This window comes from Apium graveolens, chromosome 7 (assembly GCF_009905375.1).
Source record: "Apium graveolens cultivar Ventura chromosome 7, ASM990537v1, whole genome shotgun sequence".
NCBI classification, from domain to species: Eukaryota; Viridiplantae; Streptophyta; class Magnoliopsida; order Apiales; family Apiaceae; genus Apium; species Apium graveolens.
The window spans coordinates 6951833-6972859 of record NC_133653.1 but is presented as its reverse complement, the minus strand read 5'-3'; the positions used below and the strand labels follow the sequence as shown (position 1 = coordinate 6972859).

Genomic DNA, 21027 nt, shown 5'->3' with positions numbered 1-21027 from the left:
TTCACAGGAAAACACAGGGGATTAATGGAGTAGCTGGAATGAAGGTGGATGTATCTAAGGCCTATGACAGGTTGGAGTGGACATATATTGAGTGGATGTTGCATAAGTTTGAGTTCCCTCAGAAATGGATAGAAAGAGTAATGCAGTGTATTCGATCAGTGTCGTATTGCTTTATTAGAGATGGGAAAATATTTGGAGATGTGGTGCCACAGAGGGGAGTTCGACAAGGGGATCCTTTATCCCCTTATGTGTATATAATCTGTGCAGAAGGTTTAAGTGGCTTGATTCGGCATTATGAAGATGCTGGCCTTTTACATGGGTGTAAAATTGTAAGGGGTGCTCCGCGTATATCTCATCTATTATTCGCAGACGACTGCTATTTCTTTTTCAGGCATCTATAAGGGAAGCAAATATGATGAAGACCATTATGCAAAAATATGAAAATGTCTCAGGGCAAATGATTAACTATAATAAATCGGATGTGGTTTTCAGTCCGAATACTAGACAAGGAGAAAGAGTGGCTGTATGTGATATATTGGGGGTGCGCCAGGTCGTTCAGCCAGGCAAGTACCTCGGAATGCCGATGTGTGTGGGTAAAAGTAAAGTCGGGGTCTTTGGTTTCTTGCATGATCGTATAAAACAGAAGCTGCAAGTCTGGTATAACAAAGAACTGTCTAAGCATGGTAAGCTTACGATGTTAACTTCGTCTGCACAAACTGTTTCCAGTTTTTGGATGAGCTTGTTTCTCATTCCAGCGACATTGTGTGATGAAATGGAGAGAACTATGAATTCTTTCTTATGGGGACGAGCACCTAAAGGAAAAAGGGTCAAGTGGATATCGTGGAAGAAGTTGTGTATGCCTAAAAGTTGTGGGGGTTTGGGGGTGAGGGATTTTAAAAATTTTAATCTATCAATGTTAGCTAAGCAGGGTTGGCGTCTTCTCAATGAATCGAACTCGTTAGTGTCTGCAATTTTGAAAGCTAAGTACTATCCTAAGTCTAATTTTCTAGAAGCAGAAGTTGGAAATAATCCAAGCTATGTGTGGCGTAGTATCATGGCTGCGATGGACATAGTGAAGACAGGGACTAGGAGAAAGATTGGAAACGGAGAGGACACAAAGGTCTGGGATGATTCATGGCTTCCAGACAAAGCAAATGGCTTTATAACTACTGTTATGCCAGATCAGTTGTAGGGTATCACAGTGGCTAGTTTTATGATCCCTGAGGAGCGTCGATGGGATATGGAGGTTGTAAATGATATTTGAAATAGTCGAGATGTGGAATTAATTAAGCGAATCCCAATACCGTTGATGGATAGGAGAGACTCGTGGTACTGGATGCTGGAGGAAAATGGTGAGTTTACGGTCAAAAGTTGTTATAGGTGGCTACAGGGAGAGAATGATGGGTCTTATCGTCTGTTCTGGAATACATTGTGGTCACTGAGGATGCCCCATAAAGTAACAAATTTCATCTGGAGAGTAAGTAAAGGGTGTCTTCCAACTGCGAGTGCACTAGCAGGGAAAGGGATTAATATTGATACTCGTTGTCCGTGGTGCCATATTGCAGAAGAAACAGATGTACATGCTCTGTTCTTTTGTGAATTTGCAAAGACAGTCTGGTATGCAGTTGGGCTTAGTCAAATTGTGCAGACCATTCAAACTGATTCTGCGTTCAGGGGGGTGGTGAAAGTGTTTGAGATGTGCTCAAGGAATCAGTGTATTCAGTTCGCGATGGTTAGTTGGAGTTTGTGGAATAGGAGAAACAGATGGCTCTGGGACAAAATAAATGGATCTGCATATGGGGTAAAGGCTGCAGCGTGTAATTTAATTCGAGTTTGGAAGGAGGCTCAAGCTAAGGTAGTGCATCGAAATCTGCAGAATCAGCAAGGTGACCGTACGTGGAGAAAACCAGACAAAGGATGGGTGAAAGTTAATATGGATGCTGCAGTTTTTGGAGATGGGAGTATAGGTGTTGGTAGTGTTATTCGAGACTCAAATGGATGCTTCATAGGAGCAAGATGTCGTAGACTGGAAGGCAGTTGGAGCCCGAGAGAGGCTGAGGCAATTAGCATGAAAGAGGCTCTTTCGTGGGTGATAGAAAAGGGATTCAAGCACTGTGTGTTTGAGTCGGATTCGAAATGCCTTGTAAATGCGTGTAATGGCTCGCCGGGGGAGGCGTTCTTTGGGACACTTGTATCAGATTGTGTTTATTTATTAAAGCACATAAGTCCAGTGCTAGTGAGGTTTAGTTATCGATGTGCGAATACAGTGGCGCATGAGTTAGTATGAGCCGCTTATTCTATATCAGATATAGGGGAATGGTATGTCGTTCCACCTAATTTTATTTCTCATGTACTAGAGATTGATAAGAGTTGATCAATGCAAGTGCGGTTTATTCAAAAAAAAAATATCGGATAATATATTGATTAACTTTCTTGATCTTTGCGTTGATCATCTTTTTTCATTTTAATTCTTTCTTCAAATTTCGTCACATACTCGTTCGAAGAAAAAACTAATTTTGCCAACGAAATATGGGTGCAGTAGATAAGCTCTTCTACTCTTACCACAGGTTAGCAGTTCGATTCTTAGCATGTGCTTGTGTACTCAATTAACAAAAAGGAAATAACTAATTTTTGTTTCTAATTTCTAATAAAAGAACTCCTGAAATTAAAAGCGAAAATAAAATAACGAGTAGAAATAAATTGGTATTGTGTACGATTAGGCAATGTTTTTAAAATATGACATTTTTTTCTTCTTTTTTTTGACGTAAAATATGACATCTTAATAGGACTTATCTTAGTCACATTCTTTAATACGAAATGTTTACATGATGTGGCATGGAAATTAATTATAAATGATATTTTTTGTTTATGTAAAAAATCTAGTTAGGTATGTTATACAAAATGTCACATTAATTTTCTTTTAGAAAAAAAATTGTATACATTATTTTTTATCAAACCTTTTTCATTTTTTTATTACTTTTAAATCCAAATTATACGTTTTAAACGCTTAACAGTCATCTCCTTTTTTTCTCCGTCTCGATACCATTATTTACCGAAATATCAATAATTTTTTGCATCTCTTTTTCTCCGCCTCACTTTTATTATAAATTCGATTGTATCCCCTCATTATTCGCTGCGGCTTCTCTGTCTTCGCCCCCAATTGTGTTTTTCTCGCCGCTTTGAACGGTAAATTTCTTATAATCGTAATTCTTCAGTATTATCACACATGAGATTTTTATATTTTTTTCGTTTCATCATCATTTACGCTAATTTAATTTCAGAATTTCATGAATTTATCATAAGCTAAATTATAAATTTAATAATTGAATAATTATTAACTTTTTTTTTGTCGTTGTAGTGATCAACATTTTGGGTGGTGGCATATATCTATGGTTTGATTGCATTTGCTACCGTTGTTAACAAGCAGTTGATAAAGATTTATAAGGTAAATAGTTGTTTTATCATGTTATGTTCATTGTGAAATCATATCATAGATGTGAATACTCTTTATATGCCATTTCTGTTATACTTTGAATTTAAGGATAAAGTTAATAACAAATTTAGGCAGTAAATTACTTGTATTGAATTTAGATTGAATTAAATTTTGAGTAGTGCTAAATGCCCGAAATTAGTTTTTGAAAATTTTCTCGATTAGTCATTTTTCCGAAATTTTTCTCGATTAATAATTGACATGTATTATTCATGATTGCATATGTATACACGAGATTTTATCTTATTATACATTTACCGACCTGCTTTAAGATAAGAATTCGTAACGTTAAAGAGTATAAGATGATGTTCGGACCTTTATCTACAACCTTAAGATTTTGGTGCGATTGTTTATTTAATATGGAACCAGAGCTCGGTTTAGGGAGGGAGACGGTTTCGAGTCCTCCCACCCCATTTGTTTAATTTAAATATTTGTTATTAGTATTGGTACGAGTTATATTTGTTGTTGTCAATCGTAAAAAAGTATCATACAATTGAGTGACAGTGTTAAAGAGTATAAGATTTTGTTCGTGTTTTCCCGTACAATCATAAGGTTGAAATATATCATACGATTGTGGGTAGTGTTAAAGAGTATCAAATTTTATTCGGGCCTTTGTACAAACTTAAACTTTTAGTGCGCCTGCTTATTCAAGATGCAAAATATTTTCGTATTGTCGTGTGTCTAAAATAAATTTATTTTTTTAAACATTTAACTTAACTTTTTTATTATCCTTTTTTTCCAGGCATTATCCTTTCTTACTAGTAAGAAATTACATAATTATTTTATAAAAAAAGTTCTAAAAAGAAAAAAAAGCCTCTTTCGACATGAAATTGGACAGCCTAGTGGTACCCACAAGGTCCCTGAGTGGGGTCCACTAGCTCTAAATCCCTTCACAGAGTGCAGGCACAGAGTCACGCACGCACATTGACACACCCAATCCATCTAAAAGATTGTCTTCTACTCAAATTTGTATATATTTGTTGCATGTCTAGTTGTCTTCCGGTAATCGCGGATTTTACTGATTAATCACCCGATTAATGATTTTAATATAGTTTGTCGGTTTCATTTTATAATCCGATCACTATATTTTTTCTTAAATTAATATATTTAATTTAATAAATTAAATATTTTTGTATTTTATTAAACACATCCGATTAATGCTCCAATTAATCACCGATCATCCGATTAATCACTGAAATGTTAGTCTACCAAAAAATATCGATTTCCGCTTTTTAGAACAATGCTTCTGTACAAAATTTATGTGGCCGTTCAAGAAACTCTGATTTTTACAATGTGTGTATATTGAGTTTACGATCAATTTGGACTTCGGAGTGCACTAATCCGAAATTCAAAGTTTTTCCAATAAAATTCTTGTGCTATTCGAGTTAAGATTTTGATTGATTTTTTTGTGTGCGAGGTTTAAATCCTTCGAATTCTTGATATTTTGGTACTATTGTGTTATGTTATGAAAATTCGATTTTCAGGCGTGAAAATGAGTACCGTACCTAAAAGAAACGTTACAGGAAAAGAGAAGAAGTTCACAAAAAAGACAATGTGCAACAAGAACACTAATGCAAAAATGAAAAGAGTGCGTATAATTTACGATGATCCTGACGCTACTGATTCCAGCGGCGATGATGAAAGTAAGGATCAAACAAAACAGTTTACTGAGAGGGTTAAGCGTGTAGCTAGGGAAGTATACATTCCAATGCATGGTCCAGCTGAGGGATCTGAAATGTCTGTGGGTGTTGAGGTGACTAACCCCGCGCTACCAAGTTTCAAAAATGAAGGAAAGCTTGAAGGTAAGTAAAGTATCTTGAATTTAAAAAAAAAACGAAAGCAAGTGCTGATAAATACAAGTTTATCGCACTTTCGCTCCAAACATTGTATGAAAGTACTTTACTGTCATTTTTTTTTGCTAACTGATTGCACACGCACGCGCAGAAGTCGAACTCTTGACCTCTCGCAAGGGGTATAAGAGCTCAACCACTGCATCACAACTTCGTTGACAAGTACTTTATCTTCTTATCACTTCGTTTTCTTTTAAAAATTCAGGAACAAGGCCTGAGAGTAACAAGATTAAGCCCTTGCTCCCGAATTTCAAAAATGAAGAAAAGCAAATTGAAGGTAAGTAAAGTATCTCAAATTTTAAAAAAAATGAAAGCAAGTGCCGGTAAATGCAAGTTTATCGCACTTTCGCTCCAAACATGGGATGAAAGTACTTTACCGTCATTTTTTTGCTAATTAATTACACACGCACGCGCAGAAGTCGAACTCTTGACCTCCCGTAAGAGGTATAAAAACTCAACCACTGAATCACAACTTCGTTGACAAGTACTTTATCTTCTTATCACTTCGTTTTCTTTTAAAAACTCAGGAACAAGGCCCGACAGTAACAGGATTAATCCCTCGCTCCCGAATTTCAAAAATGAAGAAAAGCAAATTGAAGGTAAGTAAAGTATCTCAAATTTAAAAAAAAACGAAAGCAAGTGCTGATAAATGCAAGTTTATCGCACTTTCGCTTCAAACATGGGATGAAAGTACTTTACCGTCATTTTTTTGCTAATTAATTATACACGCACGCGCAGAAATCGAACTCTTGACCTCCCGTAAGAGGTATAAGAGCTCAACCACTGCATCACAACTTCGTTGACAAGTACTTTATCTTCTTATCACTTCGTTTTCTTTTAAAAATTCAGGAACAAGGCCCGAGAGTAACAAGATTAACCCCTCGCTCCCGAATTTCAAAAATGAAGAAAAGCAAATTGAAGGTAAGTAAAATATCTCAAATTTAAAAAAAACGAAAGCAAGTGCTGATAAATGCAAGTTTATCACACTTCCGCTCCAAACATGGGATGAAAGTACTTTACCGTCATTTTTTCGCTAACTGATTGCACACCCACGCGCAGAAGTCGAACTCTTGACCTCCCGCAAAGGGTATAAGAGCTTCGTTGACAAATACTTTATCTTAATATCACTTCGTTCTCGTTTAAAAACTCAGGAACAAGGCCCGAGAGTAAAGAGACCGGGGACAATGTGACGAGCGGAGAATCACAACTGCAAGGTTACTGCAAAGTATCGGAACCTCTCCACGACCTAGGAGAGCCCGAGCCGGGCAAGAGACAACATGACGATGTGTTTAATTTACCCATCAATCTTGATGAATTCGTGATCAGTGACGAGGAAGAAATGTGGAAGCAGTTTGAAGCTTATTCACTAGTTATGAAGCCGCTGGTGAAGCCGATGGACTTTAGCTTTGGGAAAGAAGAAATGGAATGGTTCAATAGTTTGTAAGAAGTATTCCAATGTCTTTAAAATCGGAACAAATGATATCGGTTGGGGTGTCCGGAAAATAAATGTTTGGTCGAAGATGATAGGAAACTGAATAAATAGTTGTCGATGGGAATAGTTAGATATTTGGTTTGAATTTCTATTTTCTGAACTATTCTGTAATCGAGGATTGTATTTTTGTTAAATTTGGTTTGGTTTGAATTAGTAAAACTATTTTGAAGTTTTATTTGGTATACTTAAATTATTTAGATAGTACTCCCTCCGTCTCATGATAAGTTTCCTTTATTGACTTTTGACACTATTTATCGTAAGCGATTGACTATTAATTTACGTTTAATCTATAAGATCAAATATAGTAATGAATGATCTTGAATTCGTATTTATGAGTATTTTAATACAATGAAGTTTTTATATTTAACACTAATACAGAATTAAAGATATTAACAATCAAAAGTGTGTATTGACAAACATGTCCAACACAAATAGGAAACGTTTTAAGGGACGGAGGGAGTAGTAAATAGAAAGTGAAAGGTGGGCTATACCGTATATTCACTATCAGGGCCGTATACGTTGGTGACGAGTGCTCGACATATTTTAAGACTCCTTTAAAATATATTTCCGTAAATAATTTTTTAATTTTTTTCTTATGAATAAAAAATCATTGTTTAAAGTTTAATACAAAAAATCAAAATTCAAAAATAAATTATGAAATTATTCTTTATATTCACCTTAAAATACGTGTCGAGTATTGAAAAAAACCGTATACAGTTGAATGGAACAGATGAGTATCAATATTTTCAATAATACCATATTCCACGACTCCGTTTGTCGAAAAATAACTTGATTTTGTAAAGAATTTTCGAAGAAACGTCTTCCTGGAAAATATTTTTTTTTAGAAAAAAGTTGATATAGCCTCCCCCAACACCTTTCGAAATGTGGTAGTCATTTTTTTTGTTAAATATTTGCTGTTTTTTCCCTAGTACAAAACATGGCAGGACTTGCCAAAACAAGTATAATTAAGAAGAATTTACATTGACAAAAAGGGAAATAACTTAGGCAAAACAACATCAAATCTTCTCATAGAACTTACTAAAGCAACAATTATGTCAGCAAGGCTGTCTTTTAAATTTACATCAAATCTTCTCATACAACATACAAAAAGCAACAATCCAGCAAAGCTAAAGCACCTGCAATCTATACAAATCTTGAAAATAAAGACGAGTCAACCTAAGGTTTACAAAGCGGTGACGATAATACCATTGCATTTCGCAATACGTATACGTACTTGTCCAGCAGTACATCAGCTTAACCTTTTTACAGCCGCAATCTGCTGCACTAAAAAAGTGATTGCATAAACAGGAAAGATAAGATCATGTACAATATATTATTGTTCATTGACAAGCATCACCTTCGGCTCACAGGTGATTTAGGGAAATTACGCCTTATCTTTAATTACTATAACCAGATTAATTTTGAGACGACAATAATATTTCATTCCTAATAATCTGAACAAGTGCTAAATAACTTGTACCACATAAACATAACTTAAATTTTCAACTCTAGTCACTAACGCAGTCACCCAGAAAAGCCAGTTCACATACAAGAGCAAGATGGTCACTACCCCAATCCTGCAAAAGAGATGAAATGATGTGCTAAGAATATAAAACTAATGCAGTGAATTAATCATGTTCCCTGTCTATTATATATAAGGCACGATGTTGTATTTCTACAAAATTTACACAGTACCTTGCTTGGAAGCCCTCCTAATTGTCTCAAATTGTTGATTGATAGGGTTTCAAGAACTCTAACAGGAGCAAGGTCTTCAGTATGCCTGTTATGTCACCATTATCATTAATAATATCTAAAAGGCATATAGCCAATATTCCCCTTTAATAATAAATAGTCGTATACCATATATAATCAACAGTTCCCAAAAATCTGGAATGATATGATGTTGCCAGGGGTTCTCCGTATATATCCCTTGTTCTAGGGCTTCCCTGGGAAAAAGGTGACAAGGGTATGAAAGTAGATATTAAATCCGATCTGTTCTAAATTACGCAGGACTTCTTTTTTACCGTGGAAGCCATGTTATTATATCATAAAAGACATCAAAACAAAACATTAATCTTACAGGAACTCCAAGGTAAGCACTGCGAAGTTTAAGCTGGTGTTTGACATGCGTCCCTCTTTTAGTTCCGGTGGCTAGTCTTGATTCTTCAGCACTCCACCTATTTAGTATTGTTAGATAGGCATTCTACAATAACATGTTGCCAATTTGCTTAAGAAGCCGACGATAGAAAGCTAACTGTAAAAAGAGTTCACGTTTATTTCACCATATGAGGAACAGCATAATAGCTCCCATATGATGATCAAATGTAGATGTTTAATTTTAAAATTCATAGAGTATGTTCAGTGCTGGTGACCAAGCCATTCAAGGGAGGTAAAATCAGAACAGACCTGATGTTTCTTTTGTAAGATATATATCCTGGATACTCAAATGGAGCGATCTGCCCAGAAATTATTCTTCGTTCATGTAATCGAATGTCCAACTGCAACAGATACAACCATTTTTGAAGACAAAAAAAATCCATGTACTCTAGTATCAATGTATTTGCAGAAGAATGCTAAACTACAAACTAGTATATATAGGTGCCCGGTAAGACCATGGAAAGAATTCTCACCTCAGAAGATGCTAGAAAGTTATACATAGCGCTCTGACACAACACAGATAAGAAGATATAAGCATAAGTAAAAGTTAGTACCAGTGCATTAAGATATGACAAGTTGGCAAAATACCTGTGGCATACTATTAAGGTCCCCGCCAAATATAGTTGGTGCGTTACCCCATTGCTGTGATAGTTCATGGGCCTTCTCTAGAAACAAACGGACCTACAGGTTTCAATTTTACTCAATTAGGCCATGTTACGAATGATCACAATTAAAGTATTTCTTAAACACCAACATACTATACTCCCGTACACCTCTAGTTCATGTCATATATTCATAAAGATCATAATAGTGTATAATTAGCAATTACTTTATAGAAACATTCGGCAGATGTCTATTACTCCATATGTGAAGTATAATTCATAGAGAAATTATCCACCACTGCATATAAGACTGTACAACAATATACCTCTAAATTTAAAATAATTCTCAAATTCTACCCCAGATTCCCGATTTCATATTGCCATTATCTGAATAGAACCAAAAGATACAGCAGAAAGCCCCAAATAAACAATTTTCTGCGAGTATATGTAAAACAAGTTCAGATCATGTCATCATGCCACCAATTTAAACTACAATATGTGTTCTGATGACCCAAACTATTGGACTACCAACAATTAGACATGTTTGCACTTACATATCACCCCAAAAGTATACCTGCCTCTTCTTTTATATTGTCGTAGTATTTACAAGTGCATAACCTTTGCCATAGAACAAGAAAAATGTGAACCTAGAATAATGATATTATCTCCTTGAATAATATCTACTCAATGGGACAATAATATAGAAATGTGAAATAGAAAGCATAACTTTCACAATGATAAAACCACTCAATCTTTGCAGACAATTAAACACTTGCGCTAAAACAAGTGTCCTTTGACACCGCTTTCAAAATTACCCTACTTGGTGGTTATGCAAGCAATACTCACCTACCTTATACTACTTATTTGCTAACATTATCCTAGACAAGCCATGATAGTTGAGGAAGTAGAATACCTGGCCCAACTTGATGTCTCCACGTTTTGGGTTGAAGAGAACATGTATATTTCCAACCAACAAGATTCGAGAGGACATGAGCCTGAACATGATGTTCTGTATCAGTTACGTATAAGAAAATTGACCTACACGTATATTTGAAAATTCATGAATGTGCCACAAGTACAAGACTACAAGGGACCATGAACAAATTTCTACACAGCTACACTAAAGCATTGGACTCCTGTTAATTTTCTAGGAGAGAGGTACAAAATTCTGAACTATTCAAATCGATAGAAGCATCAGTTAATGCAATACTCATGATTCCAAAAAAGTAACGACTCTCAATCTATAAAAAAAGACTTAAATCTTCATTAAAATTTCATACTTACCCTGGTGTTTGACCATCTTCTCCGCTCATATCTGGATCCTTGTTATTCATCTGTCTCATTCAGAAAAACAAAGAGAAAATTAAAGTTAATGATATAAAATTTATTGTACAGGTACCTTCAGTTATGTAAACTACTGTGCAGTTTTGTAGATGAGTGTAAATTACTGTATCCAATATCATACTATCTGTGTTCACAGTGCCATGATGATAAAGCAAGCTAGCATCCTGTGAACAACCATGACAAACAGAAAACATAATGTCCATAATACCAGAAGACCTTAGTCCCTTACACCATGATCTAATGCTCCCTGTTTACTGCTTTAGTTACAGGGGGCAGGGGGTGGTTTCTATCGCTGCTAGTCATTCTGTAAACACCAAGTGACTTCTGTTTCAACTTAGATGGCAGGGTATTCTCAATTTTGTACAAGATACCTGGCATCTTTTAGCTAGGCAATTCTGCATACACTTTCAACATTTGATCTCACACAATTATATAGAGACCTTAACATATAATACGCTATATGAATTCCGAAATAGCTAATAGGTCCAGGTAATCCATTAACATGCCCTAATGTACATACAGAACCAATATATAAAATTAGGGTAAACCGTGTATATACTTATTTTTCAAATAAAATATCTTTTGTCCCACAAAGAAATAAAAATACAAACTTTACGTACCTTCAGAACACAAAGTTGAGCAACATTGTCACGGAGTCCAAACTCTTTGAATTCAATGTTCTCTACATGTAAAACAGTAAATCTGGGCAAAGTTATGGTTAGAAATCAATTAAAAGAAAAGGTGAAAAAAATTATTGAGAACATAGGCATAGCGAAATGACAGGAAGAACATAAGTTCGAAGTTTTCATAGTCGACTGTCAAGTGCCAACATAAATGTTCTGTAATTTGTGCTTTACTCTCTCCCTCCCTTGGTCCCCATATCTTTTCACTTAAGCTCACCTAAATGCCTCCACCTCGCCCTAACCCGTTCCGAGTCCTCTCAGATAGAAACACAAACTGGTCCCATTACATAACAAATTGTGGTGTGAAACTATTCTACTATCTTGAATCTAAATTGGAAAAGAAATAAGAAACTGAATAGTAAAACAAGCTATCTAGGAAAAATAATCCTAAAAAAGTATCTCCTGAAAATGATGAATCCAGAACAAGATATAGGATACATTTAATTGCTATAAGATTAAAGACCACTTTCATTGGATTAAAAAAGAAAATTTTAACGGCCATGTAGAAGAAGAAAATCCATTAATTCAAGTATCAACCACCTCCTTTTAAACGCAGCTCAGAACATCACACAGATCTAGAGGGATTTCAAAAGGTGCAACATAATCAGTCTGATGAAGACATGCCTGGTTCTGATCATCAGGATCTGATGAACGAGGTTTGTACTCTGAGTAATTTCTTGAGTGGACAACAGAAATTATTAACTCATTTAGCTTCCTTAACACTTCGATAAAGAAACAAAACAGAAGAACTTTATCAAACTTTGTGCTCCCATCATCATATCAATGACCATCACAAACTCTATCGTGAGTCGTGACAATGCAAGAATCCAGTAAAGTAAGAAATTATGCAAAAGAAAGCAATATAATATGCTTGAAAATAATTTTAGACCCTTACTGCTCGGTTTTCCAAAATATTGCACACCCATCACATGAATCACCCGTACGAGCCTTGTAAAGGGTAAAGGAAAATAAATTAATTATAAAACAAAATGTTTATAAAATTGTAATATTATGTTAAAAACTGTGAACTGAAATGCAAATTTAATTAAAGGATGCAGAGGAAGAGTTAGTACACACCTGATAAACACCTGTAAAGCCATCTTGCTGAAAAGTTTTATCTAAATCATCATAACGATCAACCTCCTGAACCATGAAACTAGATTTTAAAAAACAACCAACTGATAAATCAAATCACTATTTAATTCAGATTAAGTAAGAAAAACGAATCAGATAAAACACATCTGCAAAAGTCTAAAACTTCAGAAAACCATAAGACAGTCTTAGAAAAGTTTCTTATGACAGGAGTTACAGTCTTCTAGATAAAACATCACTTATTCTTCATAATTTTATTTCTCAGTCCAAAAATTGTTGTTTAAAGTAATACAAATATAGTTACACTAGAAACTGCACCTCGTACGAAATCCTTTAATTGAGAATTATGTATCTTATTGTTAACCATATAATACAATTACAAGATACCAACGAAATGGATGACAGTACTAACATCGAGAACTATGTGAAATCAGTCAATAAATAGTGAAACTAGTCAACAAGGATTAAAACAAACAAATCGGTTAGATAGCAAGAGGACTGATTTTAAGCCATGATTAGAAAACAGACGGACAAAACAACTCCAAATCTATAACATATTAAGTCGGGTGTTCACTCTAAAAGAGATATATAAATAAAAATAATTTAAGTGTCAACAAAATCTTCGCCAGTTCAACACCAAACAAAAGTAGGATTTGATGTATTACTGGAAATAAGAATTACAATGTTAGAATCAGCACAAAGAACCAGTCTACTGTTCTTATGCACGCTCTTCCTAAAATGTGTAGGAAGCATTAATGTTGTTTCCTGTAGGTTACATATGCAGGTGTGTGTATTGAACTGATAACCGAATATGAACAAAAGCATGAGGTACTAATTATTAACTTTTTCAATCAATGTTTCTCTATATACTTCTCAGCTTTCATTCTATGACTTTTCTAGAATCTTTTAAGGTTTATTATCTTCAGCTTTCATTAATGGCCTGAGAAGCATTCTAGAATGCAGCCATAATCCTGAGTATTTAGATTCACTAAGAGTTTAGAACATGTTAAAATCAATGAATTACACTCGCACAGTTGAACTTGCCTGAAAACACAGTATGCTTGGATTGTATTTGGCGATCTCCAAACGTATTTGTTCTTTTCTGCAGTCCCAATCAAGAAATTCTTGGGGGACTTTGTAGTACAGGTCTGGATGGTTTGTTGCATTTTCAACACCTAGTATGTTGTATGATACAAAAACAACCCTATCTGCATAATGAACGTAATATAGAGAAAGAGCGTTAAGAGATGATGGAACACATAATGAAGAATAGTGAGTACCAAGAAATTTCAATTACGTTGACGCACATTGCCTAAAATCTCTATATTATGACATTTGTTGACTATAGTGAGTACCAAGAATAGTGATTTTGTTAAATCATGTGTTCACAAAATCAAATATTGGGATAATAAGTAAGAAAGTTGTTTCCTTTTGGAGCCCTAGCCTTTGTTCCGGACGTCGATGCTCGAGCGGATTTTCACAGGGCTAATTGGGTATGCTTCTATTACTATCCTTTTGATATTGGTTTCATCTTCCCTTTCCCCAAATTGGTTTATGATGTGTTGTGAACCTTGAATATATCCCCTGGACAACTTATGCCGTTCGCATGGAAGACTCTCGCTTGTTTGGATGCGATTGAAAACAGGTACCACTTCCAGATTGATGTTGAAGTGATTAAACAGGCGTACAGCCTAAAGAAGTTTAGCAACTGTTCTCACCTTGTTTATAACAACTGTTGCTAAACTTCTTTAGGCTGTACGCCTATTTAATCACTTTACTTCAATCTGGAAGTGGTACTTGTTCTCAATCGCATCCAAACAAGCGAGAGTCCTTATGCGAACGTCATAAGTTCTTCAGGGGATATATTCAAGGTTCTCAACATATCAACAACCAATTTGGGGAAAGGGAAGGTGAAACCAATATCGAAAGGATAGTAATAGAAGCATACCCAATTAGCCCTGTGAAAATCCGCACGAACATCGACGTCTGGAACAAAGGCTAGGGCTCCAGACGGAAACAACAACTAAGCCTCGTCGAGCTTCTCGGGTTTCATGGAACTAAATTGACTATCGCGAGCAACCAACAGATTGGTAATGACCCATCCACAGGTGTTAGACGACGTATTGGGGATCTTGGTGTTGGGGCTTTCGGCATGCTTGGAGTTTTTCTTAGCCATCAGGGGTTTTGATGAAGTGACGGTGCAAGAGGAAGATAACAAATTTGGGGATAAAAGAAAAGAGAGAACAGTTGGGAGAGTATATAGGGAATAGTAAAAGCTAAGTGATAAGGTTGTGAAGAGGTTCTTGATAACTGAACAGCCTGTGCATGTATATCAGAAGGCTGTTTACACGCGTATCTAGGGAAGGATCAAGGGTTCAATTATACATGCTATGTACACGAATGCACGCTACAGGGTAATGATTTAGTCAGAGATTTTGTGAATTAATTTATTTTAATTAGCAAAATCGGGGCTATTGTTATATCCAGATTTTTCATTACTCACAATGTGATGAGATTAGCGGACGACATGGGTCATGATGGACGGGTCGAGAGTAAGAAGGCGTCTTGGACGACAATAACCACAATGTCAATAGCGAGAAGAACCAGTAGACTCTGTCAAGCCATGGTTCGATTTTAGAGGAGAACGAGTCAAGCAATGCAGCGAAGATAATAACCATAATTCGTAGTGGGAGAAAAAGAGGGGAAGGTTAGAAAAAAACAAGCAAACAAACTAAAAGATAAGATAGGGAAGAACACTACACACGGGGACAATTCAAGCTAGTCTCCTTGATCGAGTAGAACAGCTTGGAACACACACAAATACATCAACCAAGAACAAAGCTCAAAAACAGAACAATAACATTAGACTTGGACTTGTTATCAATACAATGTATCATGTAAAACAGCTTGTAATCATCCCCAAATAGCTAGTGGAACACATTTAGGTTGGGTAATCAATTCCACCCGCGGTTTTTCCCCATTTACGGGTTTTCCGCGTCAACAATTCTTGGTGTCGTTTTTTATTCACATTGTTCTTAATTTAGTTCTATTACGCAACTAGTAAAATCAACCATACTTAGCATTTAACCCACAAATTTTGGTAAAAACAGACACTACAATTTAACAAGATTACTATTAAAGATTGCAATTTTATCTTCTTGAACTTTGGCACTACAATTTAGCAAGACTACAATTAAAGATAGCATTATTATCTTCTTGAACCTTATGACTACACTTTAACAACATTACAATTTTAATTTCAAGATTGCATCTTTTTTCGGGTTTTCCCTAAATTCAAAATTAACAACAAAACTGCAACAATTTTGAACACAATCACTAAACCCAACTCCAAGAACCATAAACAACAAATGCAGATACTATAAAAATAAAATTAAATAAAAACACATAAAATCAAATGTATAATTTTAAAAAAAGACGGTACCTTTACAATGTGAATAATCATCATTAGCATAAACCCATTTGCGAGGAGTGTAAAAATGTTGATTTGAACTGCTTTTTATCTTCTTTGAAGAACGAGATTTATTGGGTGGGTCCCACTTTCGCTTCTTGGTAGCTTGGTTGCCGTGATTTCTCATGTTTCCGGCGGTCAAAACGTGATCTTTGTGGGGGGAATTTCGAGGCAGCTTGTATGTATATATGTATTTGTGGTGGTAGTCAAACTAGGTTAGGGTTATTTATTATTTACTGAAATAATTATATTTAATATTAATAATCAAAAAATTAATAATTCACTATAAATTATTATTAATATGTATTAGAAATACTAGGGACCTATGTCCGCGCTATGCGTGCGAATACGATCCTTAAATTCAATATCTTGGTATTTTTGATAATTATGTTTAAATAAATAATTGTAGAAAATAAGTTACATTCTCTAAATGGTAATGTTGAGTTTCTTACATGGATCAATATTTCTGGTAAAATAATTATACACATTCGCCTTACTAAAAAATTAATTATCTAATAAATGATTTAATACAATGAAAAATCTATTTCAAATATGAATATATTTGATAAAAGATTTTCTACAACATGAAACTATATAATTTATCAAGTACACAAATGATAAAGCCAGGTAAGTGAATTTGGTTTGTATGTCGGACTAATAAACAATGTCTTAACCTCATATAGTGCAACTAAAATTATTTGTATAGAGTGGTGGGTGATAAGATATACAATTGATAAAATAATTTTATTTGCCGAGTCAAAATACGATGCATCAGAACGAATATAATAAATGGAAAGGACTATGATTTTTGACCTGATTAATATTTTGAGCATGATTGTAATTAAATTTTTAATCCACTTATCTTATGATGAATTTCTACTCAAATTTCATTTACGCAATATAAATAATTTTTTTATATTTTTTAAAAGTTTAGGCTAGACCGAAAATAATACGCGAAAACTGATAGATGATGCAACAATGAAATGATATATTTTGTTGTGGGATATTTTTATACAAAATTAACGACAGCAAATGTGAATAAAAATACAAATGAAATCAAAATACATTTTACAAAGCCTTTTTTATACAAATAAAAAAGAAAATTTAAAAAATTAAATGCAATAAATTTATCAAATATATACATGTTTACCTTTCTGGGTTTGGTTATACTTACATACAAATATTTATTTTTAAAACTTAATTTGGATACCTGTCTAATTGCGCTATATTCTCCGCAACAGAAGAATTACACTGTCTAGGGTCAATCTCCCAAATCGCTGCTGCAAATTATAGCTAGTCTTCAAAGGTCTTCAGAGATTCAAACATTCGATCATCTTATAGACATCAATACATACTACTGCAAATGGAGGTTAGTATTTTGTTCAAATATCCATTCATAACTTTTCAATTCTTTGTAAAACGATATGTATGCAATTTTAGGGATAAGTTATAAACAAATTTACAATTTCGAATTGAATTCGTGATAGTGCGATCTGTTGTTTACATATTAATGTCTTGATGAATACTGCTCTTTAGTTTTTACAATATAGGTTGCATGTAAGGATTTTGCTTGATTTATACAAATCGATTTCTAGTTAATCAATTGAATGATAACTTGTTAATTGAGAAAATATTAGTTTTTGTTAATATTAGTTGTCTAATAACTGCATATTATATATTAGGTTACTTACAATTTGAGAAGGAAATGGGAAGATGTGGACATTGGTACACATCTTGCTATTATATAGATAAGGCAAGAGTCATAAAATAAATGTTAGTGTTTTATAAGACTTAGTTAAGTATTACGTTGAATTAAACTCACAAAATCAACGTTCAAGAATTGAAGAAAAACAACAAACATGGTGTATCAGAATGTAATCATGTTTGTAATGCTAATCCTGCATCATTAGTAGTAGCACCCTGCATCCTGTTTTCAATACTTAGTAGAGGAGCTTTTGATGTTTGTATTTTATAACCCATACAATTAACAAATGGCAACACAATAAGAGTGAAATCATAGTAATCACAAATCATAAACTAATGAAAAGGATGTATAACATATTTAAAATCAAACAATTAGCATATTACCATTAACAGAAGGAACATTAGTTTGGAGGCCAGATTTATTAATTTCTTCCATCCTGTTCCTCAAAAAGGTGTCCAGAGCTGTAACTCGCCGCTTAGTAGTTGTCCAAACAAATAATTAACTCTTTAAGTATTTTTAATTAAATGGAAAATTAATACTTAATATTTATCTTAAGCTCGGAGTTATACCAGATGATGCAGCAGTCTGAGAATCAACCAAAACTCTCTTTCGACCTAGCATCAAGTGCAAATTGTTATATAAAATAAACTTATCAAATCAAGCTTTAATATGAAACTATTAACACAACCGATTACATGCCTGTGTCAGAGCTTGAGGGGGGAGTTTCACCATTCTTCATGTTTGAAGATAATTTGGAGGAGACCAATTGACAATTGGAAACACAACCGATTACATGCCTGTGTCAGAGCTTGAGGGGGGAGTTTCACCATTCTTCATGTTTGAAGATAATTTGGAGGAGACCAGTTGACAATTGGAAATTGAAAACTGAATTACGAAATATTAACTTCATCTTCATTAGGAAAGTCTTGACAACTCCGACAATTATGTTGCTGATTTGCTTGATCTTTGCTCAAAACTTTCCTGAATTAGCAGAATCAGTTAGTAAAATTCAATTGATGTTGTATTTGAATAACGGGTTAAGATGTTAAATGGGTTATAAAATGGGTCTAAGTTGGTTATTTTTAATTAGTAATTTACATTTGTATCATTTTCCCAATGTAAAATCTGCATACCTTCACTAGCGTGCATTAAGAATATATTGATAGATAATATTTAAGGGACATTAGAGAATAAAAATATGCGAAAATGTATTATTTTCAAGTGGGTCAACAAACTGAATTTTGGCACCTATTTATACGTGCAATACCTGGATGTTACAAGATATTTGAAAGGTCAAATAACGTGAGTTATATGAACTAGAAAGTCAAGAGGTATGAACTAGAAAACCAAGAATTTTGTTCTAAAAAGCTATAAGGATATCCACATTATAACACTCCCCATTGAATGTCCAATTTTCAATAATCGTGTCTCATTAAAACCTTTATAGGAAAAAACTCTTTTGTGAAAAAAAAACCTAGTAAAGGAAAAATAGTACATCGATTTTCAAAATTTATTTAAGATCCATGAGCCCACACATCCCTATCTTGTGTACCAATCTTTCATAAATTATTGGCAACAATGACTTGGTAAATAGATCTGTAAGATTATAACTTGAGCGAATATGTTGAAATTTAATTTCTCCATTTTATTGAAGCTCATGTGTGAAGAAACAATTTGGTGATATGTGTTTAGTTTTGTTTCCCTTGATATAGCCTTCATTTAATTATTGAATGCATGTAGTATTGTCTTCAAACATAATTGTTGGGACTGTCCCATCATGATACAGGCAACATGACCCCCGAATATATTTGACTATTGACCTTAACCAGACACAATCTTAGCTAGTTTCGTGAATTGCAAGAATTTTTACATGATTAGAAGAAGTAGTGGCCAAAGATTGTTTCACTGATCGTCATGAGATGGCTGTATCTTCATAAGTAAACAAATAACCTATTTGCGATCGAGTTTTTTCTGGATCAGATAAATAACCAGCATCTGCATAACCAGTTTAAGCTTCCTTGGATTTATTAGAGTAAAATAGCCTCATATTAGTTGTACCTCGAAGATATCGAAAAATATATTTTACCCTAGACCAATTTCTTTGAGTTGGAGCATAATTATACCTTGCTCAATTACGAGTTTTTTTGAGTTGGAACTCGGTTTTCGAATAATCCTCGTAGGGGGTAGTACACGAGGTATGGAGCAAAAATTGAGGCGGCCCATTTTTTGGATATCTTTTCATATTTTTTCCCTATAGATTTATGAAATTGCATTCGCTTCCATTCGGGGTCGTCCGGAAGCGAATCGGAGCTAGAACCGATAGGAACTCCGGTTTCTGAATAATCCTCGTAGGGGGTAGTACACGAGGTATGGAGCGAAAATTGAGGCGGCCTGTTTTTTGGATATCTTTTCATAATTTGTCCCTATGGATTTATAAAATTGCATTCGCGTCCATTCAGGGTCGTCTGGAAGTGAATCGGAGCTGAAACGAATGAAACTCGATTTCCGAATAATCCTCGTAGGGGGTAGTACACGAGGTATGGAGCAAAAATTGAGGCAACCCATTTTTTGGATTTCTTTTCATAATATGTCCCTATGGATTTATGAAATTGCATCCGCATCCATTGGGGGTCATCCGAAAGTGAATCGGAGCTGAAAGTAATGGAACTCGATTTCCGAATAATCCTCGGAGGGGGTAGTACACGAGTTATGGAGCAAAAATCGAGGCGGCCCATTTTTTCGATTTCTTTTCATAATTTGTCCCTATGGATTTATGAAATTGCATTCGCGTCCATTCGGGGTCGTCCGGAAGTGAATCGGAGCAAAAAGTAATGGAACTCGGTTTCCGAATAATTCTCGTAGGGGTTAGTACACGAGGTATGGAGCAAAAATTGAGGCGGCCCATTTTTTGGATTTCTTTTCATAATTCGTCCCTATGGATTTATGAAATTGCATTCGCGTCCATTCGGGTTCGTCCGGAAGTGAATCGGAGCTGAAACGTATAAAACTCGGTTTCCGAATAATCCTCGTAGGGGGTAGTACACGAGGTATGGAGCAAAAATTGAGGCGACCTATTTTTTAGATATCTTTTCATAATTTGTCCCTATGGATTTATGAAATTACATTCGCGTCCATTCGGGATC

The 21027-nt window shown here is 34.7% G+C and overlaps 2 protein-coding genes across 7 annotated transcripts; one reads left to right on the top strand and one right to left on the bottom strand.

The window, feature by feature from the left end:
- Window positions 1-2794: 2794 nt before the first annotated feature.
- On the top strand, window positions 2795-7033 carry LOC141672659 (uncharacterized). 5 transcript variants are annotated; one of them, XM_074479307.1, is made up of 7 exons: window positions 2795-3186; window positions 3359-3445; window positions 5014-5292; window positions 5546-5617; window positions 5868-5939; window positions 6190-6261; window positions 6492-7033. In XM_074479307.1, exons 3-7 carry the CDS (start codon window positions 5043-5045, stop codon window positions 6782-6784), a joined length of 759 nt encoding a protein of 252 aa, XP_074335408.1. In that variant the 5' UTR covers window positions 2795-3186; window positions 3359-3445; window positions 5014-5042; the 3' UTR covers window positions 6785-7033. The 5 variants fall into 5 exon arrangements, with proteins under 5 accessions (XP_074335408.1, XP_074335405.1, XP_074335410.1 ...); XM_074479304.1 differs by having other exon boundaries at window positions 4975-5292; XM_074479309.1 differs by lacking the exon at window positions 6190-6261 and having other exon boundaries at window positions 4975-5292.
- An 800-nt stretch (window positions 7034-7833) lies between these two features.
- Window positions 7834-16449, bottom strand: LOC141672442 (carbon catabolite repressor protein 4 homolog 5). Of its 2 annotated transcripts, XM_074479046.1 has the most exons (14): window positions 16153-16449; window positions 13755-13918; window positions 12696-12761; window positions 12514-12566; window positions 11556-11637; window positions 10876-10925; window positions 10505-10586; window positions 9578-9670; window positions 9463-9495; window positions 9239-9330; window positions 8913-9009; window positions 8693-8778; window positions 8528-8612; window positions 7834-8409 (listed from the first exon to the last, which is right to left on the bottom strand). In XM_074479046.1, exons 1-14 carry the CDS (start codon window positions 16304-16306, stop codon window positions 8341-8343), a joined length of 1206 nt encoding a protein of 401 aa, XP_074335147.1. In that variant the 5' UTR covers window positions 16307-16449; the 3' UTR covers window positions 7834-8340. The 2 variants fall into 2 exon arrangements, with proteins under 2 accessions (XP_074335147.1, XP_074335148.1); XM_074479047.1 differs by lacking the exon at window positions 16153-16449 and having other exon boundaries at window positions 11556-11617; window positions 13755-13894.
- Window positions 16450-21027: the final 4578 nt, after the last annotated feature.